The sequence below is a fragment of the Pomacea canaliculata genome, linkage group LG1 (genome assembly GCF_003073045.1).
Source record: "Pomacea canaliculata isolate SZHN2017 linkage group LG1, ASM307304v1, whole genome shotgun sequence".
Taxonomy (NCBI): Eukaryota; Metazoa; Mollusca; class Gastropoda; order Architaenioglossa; family Ampullariidae; genus Pomacea; species Pomacea canaliculata.
Genome location: NC_037590.1, coordinates 22,608,157 through 22,622,250, shown reverse-complemented (window position 1 = coordinate 22,622,250; position 14,094 = coordinate 22,608,157). Strand labels below are relative to the sequence as shown.

Here is a 14,094-nt window from a genome sequence, read left to right as displayed (position 1 = left end):
CTCATAAGCAAGTTATTCACAACATAGGATGTTTATTCCTTGTTGCCCCTCGAGGAGCATAGGGCCAAAAACAAAGGATAAACAAATAAAATGCAGGTAACATTTGGATAGTCTATTTCAGATCTGTTTTCGTCAGCTGCAGCTCTGGAAAAATGATGATAAAATTATTTTCAGGTACAATTTTTATTTTATTATGCTCAATCATCAAAATACTCAGTTGCAGAAAAAGGCATTAATACTATATGACAAGTTTTAACAGTAATCAACAATTAAGAGTATTAAAAGAAAATTTTGAGAGTAAATTCTCTTTCTTCGAGACCTACCAGATGGCATGATCATAAGAGACAAAAAGGGTTGCACTCGTTCTTGAAAAATGTTTTCTCCCCTAACAGTGAGCTAGCCCGTAACTAGCATGCAGAGCACTCCACTGGTCAGGTGAGCAACTGCTCTCTAACAGTGTAAAAGGCCAACACACTTTGGTATTCACAGTGGTGTTCGGCTCTTACCATGTGTGACGCTCACTTTGTGCTGAAAACGTACTTTGTCAAGAGATATCGTATGTACTTGTCTGTTAAAAAAAAAACCCAACTAAATACCCCCTTCCAAAAAAAAAAAAAATATAATAATTCAAAAACAGTCTAAAACATGTCCTGTCAATGCTACTGCTAAAATGTTAAAATAAGAGTAAGCAATAGGTAGAACTCTAAAAATACCTGAGACATTGCAACACAGAGAATCTGCTGGGTCCGAGCAGTAGCCGTGTTGATACTTGCTATGGCCTCACCATTGATGTTCCACAAATGAAGGTATGTTCCAGCACATGTAGCAATATCACCCTGCATTATCGATGAATATTTATCAATACAGCATACACAAACTGCTTAAAGTGGTACAGGAAAATATATTTGTAACAGATGTGTAATCAAACTACCAGTTGCATGCTGTGTGGAATGACACAATTACTCGTCATACAACTGCATGCAAGCTGCATCAAACTGTGTTTCACATTACTGAATTACAGCATTGTTTTAAAATACCACTGCACTTTAGCTGCACCAAGCTGCCGGTGAGAAAGCATTTTATTTCTATGAAATCAATGCATCCAGGTAAATGCACTTTTGGAAGGGAAACAACTTTTAGCAGAATGCAGTTTTCTTGCTAAAAACAATTGCTGATATAATGGTGACAATACCATTCACTCTACAAAGATTACTCACTGTCAAGTCATTCACACATACGGCTGCTACTGGTGCCACATGCCCTCGAAGCTGATGAACATAGATGAGACGACTCATGTCCCAGATGATGCATGTGCGGTCACGAGAGCCTGTTACAATCACATTGTAAGCTGGAGACGTAGTCAGGCAGGTGACCGGATCTGTGTGACCATACAGAGGTTGTTTTAAAGTTGCTCGGCGATCTTTGGCTGAATATTCCCAGACACGTACCACCTGAAAGAAGAACATAGTATTAATATTCCTTCTTTGAGCAAAACTGGTCTGTGGTTACATTTTTTAACTAACAACTACCCTGAATGAGTGTTCCATATACCACATAATGGTTATTAATATCATTAAGTAACATTAATATCACAAAAGTAACAAGAATACCAAAAATTATATTTAAGAATGAGTATCAAACCTACACAACTGGTGCCTCCTGTGACAAAGATCTTGTCATTTGGGCATGAAGCACAAAGTATTTCTCCATTGTCTAGTCCTTCAAAGATGGCTAAGGCCTGAAATCACAGCAAAGAGAGAAAAATACAAATAAAAATACATAACGTCAACAGGTTTCTGTAGCAGATTTTTATTTTTCCATTTTCTCAAACAACTACAGAGAGCTCGATAATTTAACTGATAAATTAACTAAAATGGTAGAAGACACTAAGGAGACACTATATTTTCACTACCAAGCACTAACCTTCTCTGACTCGTATGGTCCAATGCGAAGGCTAAGGTCACCAAAACCCCAGGCCAGATAGCGGCTATAATTGGGAGGAATCAACACTTTATTCTGCTCCACTGCTAGGACATAGCGATCTGTGTGGATAATCTGACCCACTGCAGTCTTCAGTTCTGGATATAAACATAAGCATCATGATGAGCATGATCATTAGAAGTCGTATAAACATATATTTTCATGCAAAACTATCTGTGGTATAGGTATCAGATGCCTTAACATGGAGCTGTAACATCATGATGCATGAATCAACTGAAGATGGGTGTCACAGTGTTGCTCACCTTTTATAGGTTGCATGGCAGGCTTCAGGTTGTCTACATGGTGGAAGAAGAGGCGCAGGTCAGTTGCTGTGCCTGTGGCAGCACACATTGGGAGAGTCTCCAGAAGCCTTGCACTCAGGCGCTTTGGTGGGTGGGACTTTTTGAACAACTGCAAGCAAATTGTTAACACTAAAAACAGTTACAGTAAAGATGCAGTAATTATAGTAACATGATCTATGTACAGGAAACATAAGTGCTAAAACCAAAAAATAACATTGTTCTTAAAAAGCACTGCGACAATGAAAAGACATAACAAGCATTAAACAAGAATGAACTAGAAAAATACAATAAAAATACAAAAGATTAACATGGAGTGCAGCAAAATAGACAGATATGTGTGAAGACATGAACAGTAAAAAAATGTTTGAAAACACAACTCAAGATAAATTATTTAGATTTGAGCAATTGATAAAAAATAAAACATTTGCCATTGCCCTTGCATCATAACTATGGCCCAGGGAGTGTATCAAATTCTGAAAGTACCGCCACTTGCATCTACATATACTAAATGTTACTTGGAAAATTTTTTTATTTTACAGGTTTTGATCTTTGAAATGTACATTTAAATGTGTTGAAAGACACTAACCTGCTTTGGGATCTGTCCAAAGTTGTTGATAAACCCTATTGTTGCGTTCTTTTTCAGAGGATCCTGAATGCTGTAGATATCAACATTCCCCTCGTAGAAGAGGTAATGAAAGACATTATTGGCCTCCACTGCGGCTTGTCCTCGCTGCTTGCAGCCAAATATCAGATCTATCCACTCATGCAAATGGGCACTCACATAATCGCTCTCCAAAGCCTGAGAAACAGAAGCAATTACTCAACATCTCTATGGTACATGATAAGCTTTCTATAACATGGAACATTCTAAAGACAAGCAAAAGATATGTTAACATAAGAAAATCATGCAACTACAAAATGGCAGGTATGTACCTGACGGTGGATGCGGATAAACTCTCTGGCATCCCCTTTTGCCCAAGGGGGTAAAATGACATCATTCAACTGCACTCCATTCTGCTTGCAGCCTGCAGATCATGAGAAAAAAAAAGTTTACTGATATTTTCCTTTGTTTAGTTACTAGATGACAGGACTACAGGAAATACCAGGCTACAATTGCTTTTTAGCCATTGACAGTTTGCTCCCTGACACGGAGCTAGCACATGCCTCGAGTGTGGGCACTCTACTGGTCTACGCTGCTAATGGCCCTCAGACAGCTATAAAAACCAGCATACCAATACCATGTAGCCTATTATCTTCTATGGTAATGCTAATGTGTACATCATGAAGTACCTGCTTGCTAGGTCTAAGCTCTTGCTAAACTCTGCTCACTTCACGGAAAATATAATTTTGAAGTCCATTTTTTCTCACTGAAAACATGAAACTAATTTAGTTCTTATTATTCCTCGAGGAGCATAGGGCCGCAACAGCACCTCGCCAACGGATCCGGTTTTGGGCAGCCCCCTTCAGTTGGGCCCATGTTGTTCCGACGTCCTTTGCCTTGCTTTCTACTGATCTTTTTCAAAACATGAAATACTCCTTATAAACTGCAAGAATTGCAAGTGCAGGTCTCTTTATAAAATATAAATAATCCTAGAGGTGTTTACAAAATACAAAAATAGCACAAATATGTAAAAGTTAAATTAAAAAAATGCCAACCAAGATCAAAATTATTCTTGTTCAGCAGGAAATCTGGAAGGTAGAAGAACTCTGGAATAAGTTCTTTTACATCAGCCATATTGTGCTTTGCAGCAGATAGCCAGTTCTCCCGCACACTGTGAAACATGCGATCTGCCAAATCAAAGTGGCCACCCTGCAACAGAGAGCACTCCGTAAGAATATGTATGACTGTAAATTGGAAACTGAAGGTGTGCAAGTAGGAAGCATTCATCATCCAAAAGAAAGAAGAATGAAGATTAAAGGGTATTATGATACCATCATATCTCGTACAATACATCAGAATACTGTTCAGTCAGGTCAGTCAACCTTCGCTAAAGAGACTTTTACAGCTGTAACACTGTAAAGATGCAAGTCCCGTACTATACTTTCAACTTTACACTCCAGTACATATTGTATGAGAAAACTGTTAACCTGCAGCTTAAGGAAGTGCTGTGTAAAGGGCTCCATGCGAACCAGATAGGATGCCACAATCATGGCAGAAGAATAGTGTGTTCCATAATGATATGGTGGTGTCTCACCTATAACAGAATAAAAGAGCCCACAATTAAAGGCATATTTGGACACAATATGAAGAATCATCTTTTTCATTCACTGATGAAGATTAAGGAGGGGAAGGGGCGGTAGTGGAACAGGTATTTGCCAATGGTAATGCAGCCAGAATAAAGTAATGATTTACAGAAATTTATACAACTACAAGAACAGGTATGTATGTGCATGAATTTTCACCTTACACAAACTCATTCACTCACATACATACAGATTTACATACAAAGTACTTAATGTACCCTGTGGATCATCCCATTCATTGTAGCGTTTCTGAAACTGTTTTAGTCGTTCTGGTGTCTGTGCACCCATGGGCTTAGAGAAGTCACGGAATGTGGATGGCTGGCTGAAGTCTAGCTCGGGACTGTCATAGTCAGCAATAACCCAGGGAAAGACTGGGTACTGCATAAGGTCATTGTACGAACGCCCTGCCAGGGTGTTGAGGTGCATGAGGTACTGAAAGTTGTTAATCTCTCCTTTCTGCGTGATACACAAAAGAATCACATCAAACTCTTACATCTCTACATGATGCACATCACATCAAGTTAACCGCTTCAAACTGCTGTCTCTCTTAATGATATTAAAAGTTCTAAAACGTTGTATGGCATAGCTGAAATGTATTAGCTGCAAACTGTGACTTACTTCCCAGCGTTGTGTGACTGACTTCTCGCCAATGAGACTGCTGATCAACCCACCTCTGTGAGAAGAAAGTTTACTTATTACAGCTATCATCATTCCCTCCAACTAATAAGATGAGAGAAAGACAAGGAAAATTTACCTGTTACAACTATGATCATTACTTCCACCTACTGATATAAAATACGGCTACTGAATTATATTGTCACACAAATCTGTAAAGACAAATCAAAGACTAACCCTGACTCCACTTTGGCATTCTGGCGCTGACCGGACACAGAATGTTGAGCATTGTCTGTTATTGCTGTACCCACTGACAAAAATCTGAAAAGAAAGTGAGATAACTTCACAAATCTGATTCTGAAAGTTTGTGAAACAGTTTTAGGCTTTATTCCCATACATTTTTAAGGCTGAACTTCCACTGTCCCACAGGAAAGAATGGTTCAAACTAGGGTGAGAGTATTTATCAGATCAGATAAGAGCAATTAGTGGCCTCCCTCCCCCCAGATCGAGCCTTTTCCTCCCAGTTTAAGGTTGAAGTTTTGTCTTTAATGTACAGCTGTAAAGTTCAATCAGTAAATTCTTGCCATTATTAGATATATGAAACATAAGAGAACTTAATCTATGCAGATATTTAAGATATTTATTATGTACTTTTGAATAAACTTCCTTTGCGAACACTAAGTTATTGTTATCATATGAATGTTTCAAGACAAATGCATATGCAGTTCCACACAGTTCTATTACTTAATATTTCCACAGGAAAGAACACACCTTTTCATCACATGCCATTGGTACTGATAATAAACATAAATCAAATCTTGCACATATACTAAAACTGTAGATTTAGCACTTACTTGCCAAAGACTTTGTTCCTTATCTTGCGAGGGAATGCCAGTAAGTGGTTGCGACCATCACCAGAGAAGACTTCAATGGCAATGGGCTGCAGCAAGTACCGACGTTTGTGGACTTCACGAATGTCATCATAGGCAAACTTACTATACCTGTACACCACAAGGTCAGTGGACAATCAGGGATGAAACCTAACATGTTGATGAAATTTTTATTATGAAAAGATTATACAGATTTAGCTGTTTAGATCCACCCACTGTATTATAATTATGAGCCTTCTGCACTAACTAGCTCATCCATGCATGTGTGTCACAAGTATTTTCCTGATCATCTTCACACATATTTAAGCTTATTCATGTTTGAGACATTCAGTTCAGTCATTGTTAATCAACAAAACAGGAATAAAGTGCAGTAGTAATCATGTTAATTCCTGTAAGTCCAACAGAAGTTAGTTCAGCATAGACAGCTGAAAGTAGACACTCACAGTCTCTTAGCTTGTCCGCTTGATCCCATTGAGGACTTCGGAATAATGGGATCATGAATTCTGAAAGAAAATAAAATTTGCATAACAAATATCTAAAATCTTTTGAGGGAACTTATATCACTGATTTTATTCTGTTTATTAATAAAGAATGAATGCTAGCTTTTCCCCTGTATTACACAAGGAGACTTATCTCTTGTTTTGAATAAAAATGGCAAATAATCTTGATTGTGTACAATCTTTCTTCTTAATAAAAATAGCTGACAGTAGATCCTTTACTGATGAACACTGCACTCACTCATAAGGCAAACTGTCAATATCTTTGATCTCTTTGGTTCGAAGAAGCGTGAATCCATCAATGATGTAGAAATGTTCTCGGCCAAACAGCAGAAGACCTTCTGCTGTATCCAGACCTTGTATTCTTGCACAGCGAAACATATGGCTGATCTGTGAGAACAGAGATAGAATAAGGTCATCTCCAAGAGAGTAACAGAAAGCCAGAAGATGCCAGAACCAAATGAACTTATCACAACACTAAGGAAGATTTCTGTTGCTGACCAGGTCCTACAGAATAATCTATAAACCTGACTCTGTGAACTTAGGCAACAGCGATCATATTATAGACTTTTGTACAGGTCTAGTGAACACAAACACATTAATAAATGCTGCATTAAGCACTTTGTTGTATAGGCACTTTTTACTGAAAAAAGTATGTTTTAGACCTGAATAACCAAAGATATTTGTGAATGAAAATCTTGAGTTACAGACCTCTATGCAAATGGCTAAGCAACCCACCTTTTCCCTGTCACCCAAGAAGCGCATGATTGTCTGGTTATCAGACTTTGCAGTAGATGGAGTTGGTTCCTCTTGCTGCAGATCTCCAGGACCATCTGTGTTTCCTTCCACTATTGTGTCCCCACCTGTTTCCCCACCTGTCTCTCCTGCGTGAGAGTTGACATCCAGTGCACCTGCCTCATCATTCTCCTCCTCATCCGCTCCTGACTTGGTGCTGGCAGAGCGGGGCAGCAGCTTCCGCATACTTATGATGTCTGGGTAACATAGGTTGTAGTAAGAACATCAACACCATCAATAACATGGTCTTAATAGTAAAGCCTTATCTTTCGTCTCTTGTTTACTGAAGCTGCATTGCATTTTATTTTTCTAGAAATTAGCTTTGCTAATAACTGCTGAAACACTCCTTAAGGACTATGTAACTCTCTCCTTTTGACCAATTTAGACGTCAAAGGAACCTTCTTCTATATTGATCCCTCCCCATATTAAAAAAACAACTGATCAAGAGAACAATTAGTTTCTCTGTGTTCCATCCTTGATGGTTGAAGATTTAGTTTCACAGAACAGAGCGACATAAAGGGGCCACTGAAATAAGAACAGTCTTATAACTGCAAACTCCTATAAATAATGTGATGATCAGGTATTTATAAGCTATTAATTCGAGAAAAATTTTAGTTTTGTGTCCTGTGATTTCTTTTGATTATAACAATCTTTGAACTGATTCACACTTCATCGTTAACTCTTTACGCTGATTTGCTAAAATAAATAATTCACTCCTAGAAATGTTTTATTTCTAAAAATGATCTTTCTAAATTGGCTTAAATTAAATTTTTCATGCTTACAGTTATTTCCTTTTAGGGTTTTGAAAATCACTATAGAGGTGGAATGTGTGCATCTTTGTAAAACAGGCAGGGAGAAAGTTCCAAGGTCTCAGCAGTACAAGAAATGAAGCAACACAAGTCATCAGTAAGCAGAAGTCTTACTTCAATGAAAAAAATACCTTCAGGCAAGCTGGGATGCCTGGTCAGCATCAGAAGACAACAGATCGGCTTCAGATGTTCGCTGAATTGGCAAAGCCTCGTGACAGAGGATACCCTGAGGGCGGAAATTTTCATAATATTCACGACTGTCGAAGCTGATGGCCACCTTGTATCGTAGAGGCTGCACATTCAGAATATTTGTTATATTTACCTTGATTTATTTACTTTCTGTTTCAAAAATGTAAATGATAAAATCAGAAACTGCTATCTTTTCAACAAGCAGTTTCTTCTTAGAAAGCAACAGATCTATTTTTTAAAATTAATAAATAAAATATTAGCCAATAAATACTACAGCTATAATAGCATAATATTAGTCAGCCTATAAATACTACAGCCATAATAGCATAATATTAGTCAGCCTATAAATACTACAGCCTCAATAACATAAAATTAATGAAAACCTTGTCCACTGCTGAATACTTCCAGTACCTGACAATCCGTACAGTTCAAGAACTCACCAACACATAATTCACAATGCGATTAAATTATAAATTAAATTACTAATCAGTGTAAATAATTTTAGTCAAATACTCACATTGTCCTCTAGGTCAGGCCGGTATGGATAGTGGATGTAGAACATCTCATTCTTTGTCATCTTTTTTCTCATTCTCCCTGGACCTGAAAACACAAAGTACGCAAAAACCGTACCTATCAACTTATGTGGATATTAGCACATCCTTAGCAGATTTAAGCAGTCCTTCCTACCCCAAAAAATGTCTCAACACCACATCATCCAATAAGCAGTTCTTTCTCTGCTGAACAATTCTTTCTTTAACATGAAAACTCACACAAATTTGGAACCCTTCAGGGTAACTTGGTAGTATCTCACTTTCCCTTTTCTGTGTCTCTTAAATACCTGGTACAATGGCCACTTTTCATAAGCATAATCAACATATATTAGGTCACATCACTTTCATATTAAAATCATTAACTTCAGGAACTACTTTGTTCTCCCCACACCATTTTGCATTATTCTCTCGAAAATGTAACCTTATAAGAGATTTTTAGAGCATAAGTGTAAAATCATTTCAATGTCACCATTACTTAAGCAGGGCTTCTGCTTACGCAAAAAATTGCGTACAGTACGCATTAAAAGTTCGGAGGACCCCTTCAATTTTCGTCAATGGGGTCCCCTCCAAAGTTGGGCGAAGAACAGGGACCCCTTAAAAATCTGAAGAAGGGGTCCCTGGGACCCCAAAGAATTTAGCCTTAGCAGAAGCCCTGCTTAAGAATCAGGAAAACTCACTCCATTACCATTACCTGGTAAAACCTATGCATAGCCGAATAAATCTGAATAAAAAGATCAGATGGAGATCAACTGTTCTTGAGTTCAAATGTAAAAATTGGTTCTCTTTTCACCTTTGTGAATAAAATGCATGAACGTGACATAGCTAGGTGGGGTCACAGTCCTCCCAAAGCAATAAAACTTCATTAGTTAATTTACAAGCTAAGTAACATGTTGTGTGGAGAGACCTGCATCTCTCACCTTCTGTCATGTCCAGCATCCAGCGCTGAAGGCGTGATCCAGCTGTAGGCCCCCAGATGCTGCGCTCCCTGAGAAGTTCTTTCTCCACCTGCTGCCATTCCTCTAGCAGGTACCGCTCCATGTATTTTTGGCTCTGCAATACCAAAGTTAGTGGAAAATCATGGGCAAGTTTCTTCTTTGTCTGGTACAATTAATCGAGCTGATAGTGTTCTTTCATTGTTATCTCTCATTGCAACATACATCACAGAGAGGGCAGATTGTGTCTGCTTGATAAAAGACAACTTATACAGGCTTAGGATCATGTGAAAACAATACAGATTACATCTGCTTAGGTCAGTGTGTCACAGAAACTGGGAACAGCAATTACCTGCATGTATTGCTCGAACTGGAAAGTCACCACCTCTTTTACAAGGTCTACATGACTTGCTGTCCACATCATGAAGTCCTGCACCATAAATTCCATTCTATACCTCATTTCTTATACTTGACTAAGGTCATTTTTCAGTCAAACTACATTCAAGAACTATGGTAAACTAGAAACTAAAAGCAAGGGTTAGACTTTGGAGTATTGACTAGAATATCTAGAATATGTTAAATGCATATGCAATTTAGAAATTTATCCCTTCATCGATTATAACATATACTTTTATGAGATGGGTAAAAAAAAAAAAGTGTATGTGAGAGAGAGAGAGAGAAAATGGATTAATGAATCATGCCAAAAAGACTGTAGATGCAACAACGATGACTGTACTGCAAATTGTAAAAAAAATTTTGAAAGATGCACTTGCTTACACCCATGTGGACACTGGAGACCGGAGATGCCTTAAGTGGCAAATCTCTCCGAGTTTTGCGTGATGCCAATCGCAGGACTCCGCTTCCCATCCTCTGAAGCTTCTGTAATGGCAAAGAAAAAAATCCATTTTCCATATTTATTTTATAATTAAATGAGCCAATTCTAAAGCCATAGTAATATGCACAGTGATATAATTTAAGATAATAAGAGTCAGCCATATGTTAACAAAAATACAAACATTAGCCTTTCATAATGTACTACATTTCTTACCGACTGTATCTGGTTCTGAAGTTTCTCAGACTGCAAGTATGATGACTTTCGCTCATTCTCAGCATAGGTCACCCACATCTTGGACGCAGTCTCTTGAATGAGCGGTCTAGGTGGACAATAGATAAATAGTCTACCAAGTGACAAGAAGTCTGTTTTCTCTTAAAATCTTGCTCATGAATCGCACACTATCATCAAAATTATTGATTTTAACACATATTTAATGTGTTATGCCTATCTGTTAATTTAGGTAGACATATTAGCTGCTGTTTGTAAATGATCTACACAAAGGATGCTACAGTTCCTGTCTCCAAAATAGTAATATCATACTAAGGGCCAACACTGAAACTATAACCTACTTGACTGTGTTGAGCTCAGGAGTGGTAATGGAATGGGTGTTGCTGTTGATGTTGTTCAATTGTGTCTTGAAAATATCTTCCAAGGCCTGCCACACAACAAAGTGAATTCATTCCATACTGGGTGTCAAAGCAAACATGCCACCAACCACACTGAACACACACCACTGCATGTGTAAGCTCAACATCCAATGAATAGACTGAGTTCAATCAAAAGGTTTAATCTCAAGTATACTTCTGCCTGAAATCTCAGTGCTATTATACAGTAACATGATTATCCCACCAGATGTGAGTAGATGTATGATTCTGATGGCTTGCTTGCATGTTTTCTGTGCATAGGGCAGAAGTTTGCTCAGCCGTCGAATGTGATGTGCACGCATCATGTATGACTTTAATCGAGCTGGTATGATTGACTGCAACACGACTGCTGTGGGTTTGATATATATATCGAGCTGCAACTGAATTGCCCTCTAGGGATTAATAAAGTATTATCTTATCTTATCTTATCAAATTAAGCAATCAAAAAATAACAGGTGAAGTGTCCAGAGCTTATTAAGACAGTAAACGTGTTCACAAGTACTGACTGGCTTTTTGCAGATATACAGCTCATCCCACACCCTGTGAGCTGCCTTGGCCACCAGCTGCATGCCCTCCCTAAGGGCTGCATTCAGGGGCTCACTACGTAGAGTTTCTGGTCCACTAGCTGGTGCTATGGGATGACTGCTTTTAGAGCCAGGACCTCCATCCTCACCAACAAGACTGAAGTCCACAGAATCAACATGCCAGGTAGACATTTGAGCTGACCGCTCATTCAGGCTGTTTGACCTTGGACAGACAATGACAGAATTCATGTAATTCTCTGTGTGTATGAAGGAAAGGAGAGTGTCTGCATGTGCACATGCACATTTGCCTCTGTAGACATTACCTCCATTCATGTGTTTATCTATATATTCAGTCTATTATAATTTTTGTATATTGTAATATATGTATATGTCTACAGTCAATATATACACAAAATCCTATAAAATGCTCACATCTATCACATCATTTACATATGGGGACAGAAGGAAATAAACAACAGAAACCAAAATGACAAAAGGACTATAACTGTAATCTTCTTACCTATATTCCTTATCTATATACCTTATTTCTGGGTCCTCTGTCAGGTGCAACAGACAAAAGCAGAGGCAGCCAAAAAACTCTTGGTCATAGTTGCTAGGTCCAAAGACCAAACTGCGGTTATTGGTGAGAGTATGCAGTGCCTCCAAGACTCCAGCTTGACTGGCCACACTGTCAATTGGACGTGACAGCTGGAACAGCACTGTTCTGTTCAAGCTCTTGTAGATGCCATCAAGGGACACACCAGATGCTGCAACAGGAAAATCCAACCAAGAACCTCTTGTAAACTAATACACAATTTAGCCATTTAAACATTAGCTGGAAAAATGGCAGTTTTACCTTTGATATACAGAGTTAGTGGACTGAAATATGATGAAATAGGAACTTACATTTTCTTTTGGACTGTGAAATCAGCTTGCTTATGAAATCAAAGACTTCTTTGGCATCCCGTACAAAAACACCTGAAACAAAGAAATCTCAATAGGTAGATAAAGTACTGAAATATGCAGGTTTAAGTTGGAAGTTGCATTACTTAAGGTACTTAGGGAAATATTTATGGCAGATTAACTGAAATAAAACACAAAAAGGAACATGCCATCCAGTATAACTGAGATTTAATTGTGCTAAAAATATATACTGCAGAAGGCAATTTATACAGCAATATGATGTAAAAATGTTATTAGAAACACACAATGCAAAATCTTCTTCCTCACCATGCCAAAGTTTATCAACAACACGTGAGGCAAAGTAGAATACGCTATTTGCTGTGGTAGTGTAAGCACTTGAGCTGGTGAGTGGAAGAGCTGCCTGTTCACCCAGCAAGACATCGGCAGCTAATAAGTGTTCCATCAGCACTGACAACATTGCTGTCTGGAATTCTTTCTGTTGGGCACGGCTGGCATGGTCAGGAGCTGCCTAGCAGGACAAATGGCATAAAGGCAAGGCATATCAGAAAATTCACATTCCAAAAAAGATTCTTCAGCAAAAAAATGTACCTTGACTTTGGTGGTGGTGGTGGTGGTGGGGGGGTGATTGGTGTTTTATGTCAAGCCAGCAACTAAGGCTATATCATGGCAAGGCAGCCAGCCAGATGCTACATGCAGAGAAAGAACAGGACTGCCAACCTTCACTGTATTGGTGACAGGTGCTACCCGTTGCACCACTGAACTGCCTACCTCAACTGGACAAACAGCATAATCAAGAGCAGAACAAATGCCAGGGATGACATTCTGAACCAGCCATGCAGGGGTTAAAATATACTTACTACAATAACCCTCTCTATGTTAAATACAGGTGACAGCTCACCTCCAGCATAACATCCAGCACAGCCCCCAGCTTTGTGGTCTGTTGAGAAAAGCTGTCAATGACAATTGTGCGCAGGAAGTCAATGATGAAACGCTTGGCCGGATGGGACGTCAGGCTAGTGGTGTTTTCTTTGTCTAGTGGTTTTACCACTACAACTGGGTCAGAATCAGGAAATGGCTAGGAAAAGAAAAATGAGTCGTGGATTACACTGTAGAATGATGTGAAATCTTCTATTTTCATGATTTAGACTGGATCAAGACAAAGCAGTTTTGCTTTAACCAACAGAGCCAGTGAGTGAAGCTCCTTATGTTGATGACAATTTTCCTAAAGACTTCAGAGCAATAAAATGCCTGTTTTATGCTAGTACCATGTCATGTCAGAAGAATAATCCACCTAATACATACAGCATCCCCAGGACAATTTATCTCTCAAACAGAAAAAAAGTCATCTATAATTTAGACATAT

At 38.5% G+C, this 14,094-nt stretch overlaps 1 protein-coding gene across 1 annotated transcript in view; it reads right to left on the bottom strand.

Annotated features, from left to right (window-relative positions):
- Positions 1 to 14,094, bottom strand: part of LOC112575092 (WD repeat and FYVE domain-containing protein 3-like) — a 47,721-nt gene that overhangs the window by 11,177 nt on the left and 22,450 nt on the right. The window contains 29 exon segments of the mRNA XM_025256668.1: positions 714 to 836; positions 1,218 to 1,451; positions 1,646 to 1,738; positions 1,924 to 2,078; positions 2,244 to 2,391; positions 2,869 to 3,081; positions 3,216 to 3,307; positions 3,939 to 4,092; positions 4,371 to 4,477; positions 4,745 to 4,982; positions 5,145 to 5,199; positions 5,379 to 5,462; positions 5,996 to 6,142; positions 6,475 to 6,534; positions 6,770 to 6,918; positions 7,267 to 7,510; positions 7,982 to 7,990; positions 8,264 to 8,424; positions 8,839 to 8,921; positions 9,790 to 9,922; positions 10,157 to 10,234; positions 10,582 to 10,683; positions 10,853 to 10,958; positions 11,209 to 11,294; positions 11,790 to 12,030; positions 12,349 to 12,574; positions 12,714 to 12,785; positions 13,038 to 13,239; positions 13,630 to 13,806. Coding sequence (XP_025112453.1) covers positions 714 to 836; positions 1,218 to 1,451; positions 1,646 to 1,738; positions 1,924 to 2,078; positions 2,244 to 2,391; positions 2,869 to 3,081; positions 3,216 to 3,307; positions 3,939 to 4,092; positions 4,371 to 4,477; positions 4,745 to 4,982; positions 5,145 to 5,199; positions 5,379 to 5,462; positions 5,996 to 6,142; positions 6,475 to 6,534; positions 6,770 to 6,918; positions 7,267 to 7,510; positions 7,982 to 7,990; positions 8,264 to 8,424; positions 8,839 to 8,921; positions 9,790 to 9,922; positions 10,157 to 10,234; positions 10,582 to 10,683; positions 10,853 to 10,958; positions 11,209 to 11,294; positions 11,790 to 12,030; positions 12,349 to 12,574; positions 12,714 to 12,785; positions 13,038 to 13,239; positions 13,630 to 13,806 — 3,972 coding nt within the window.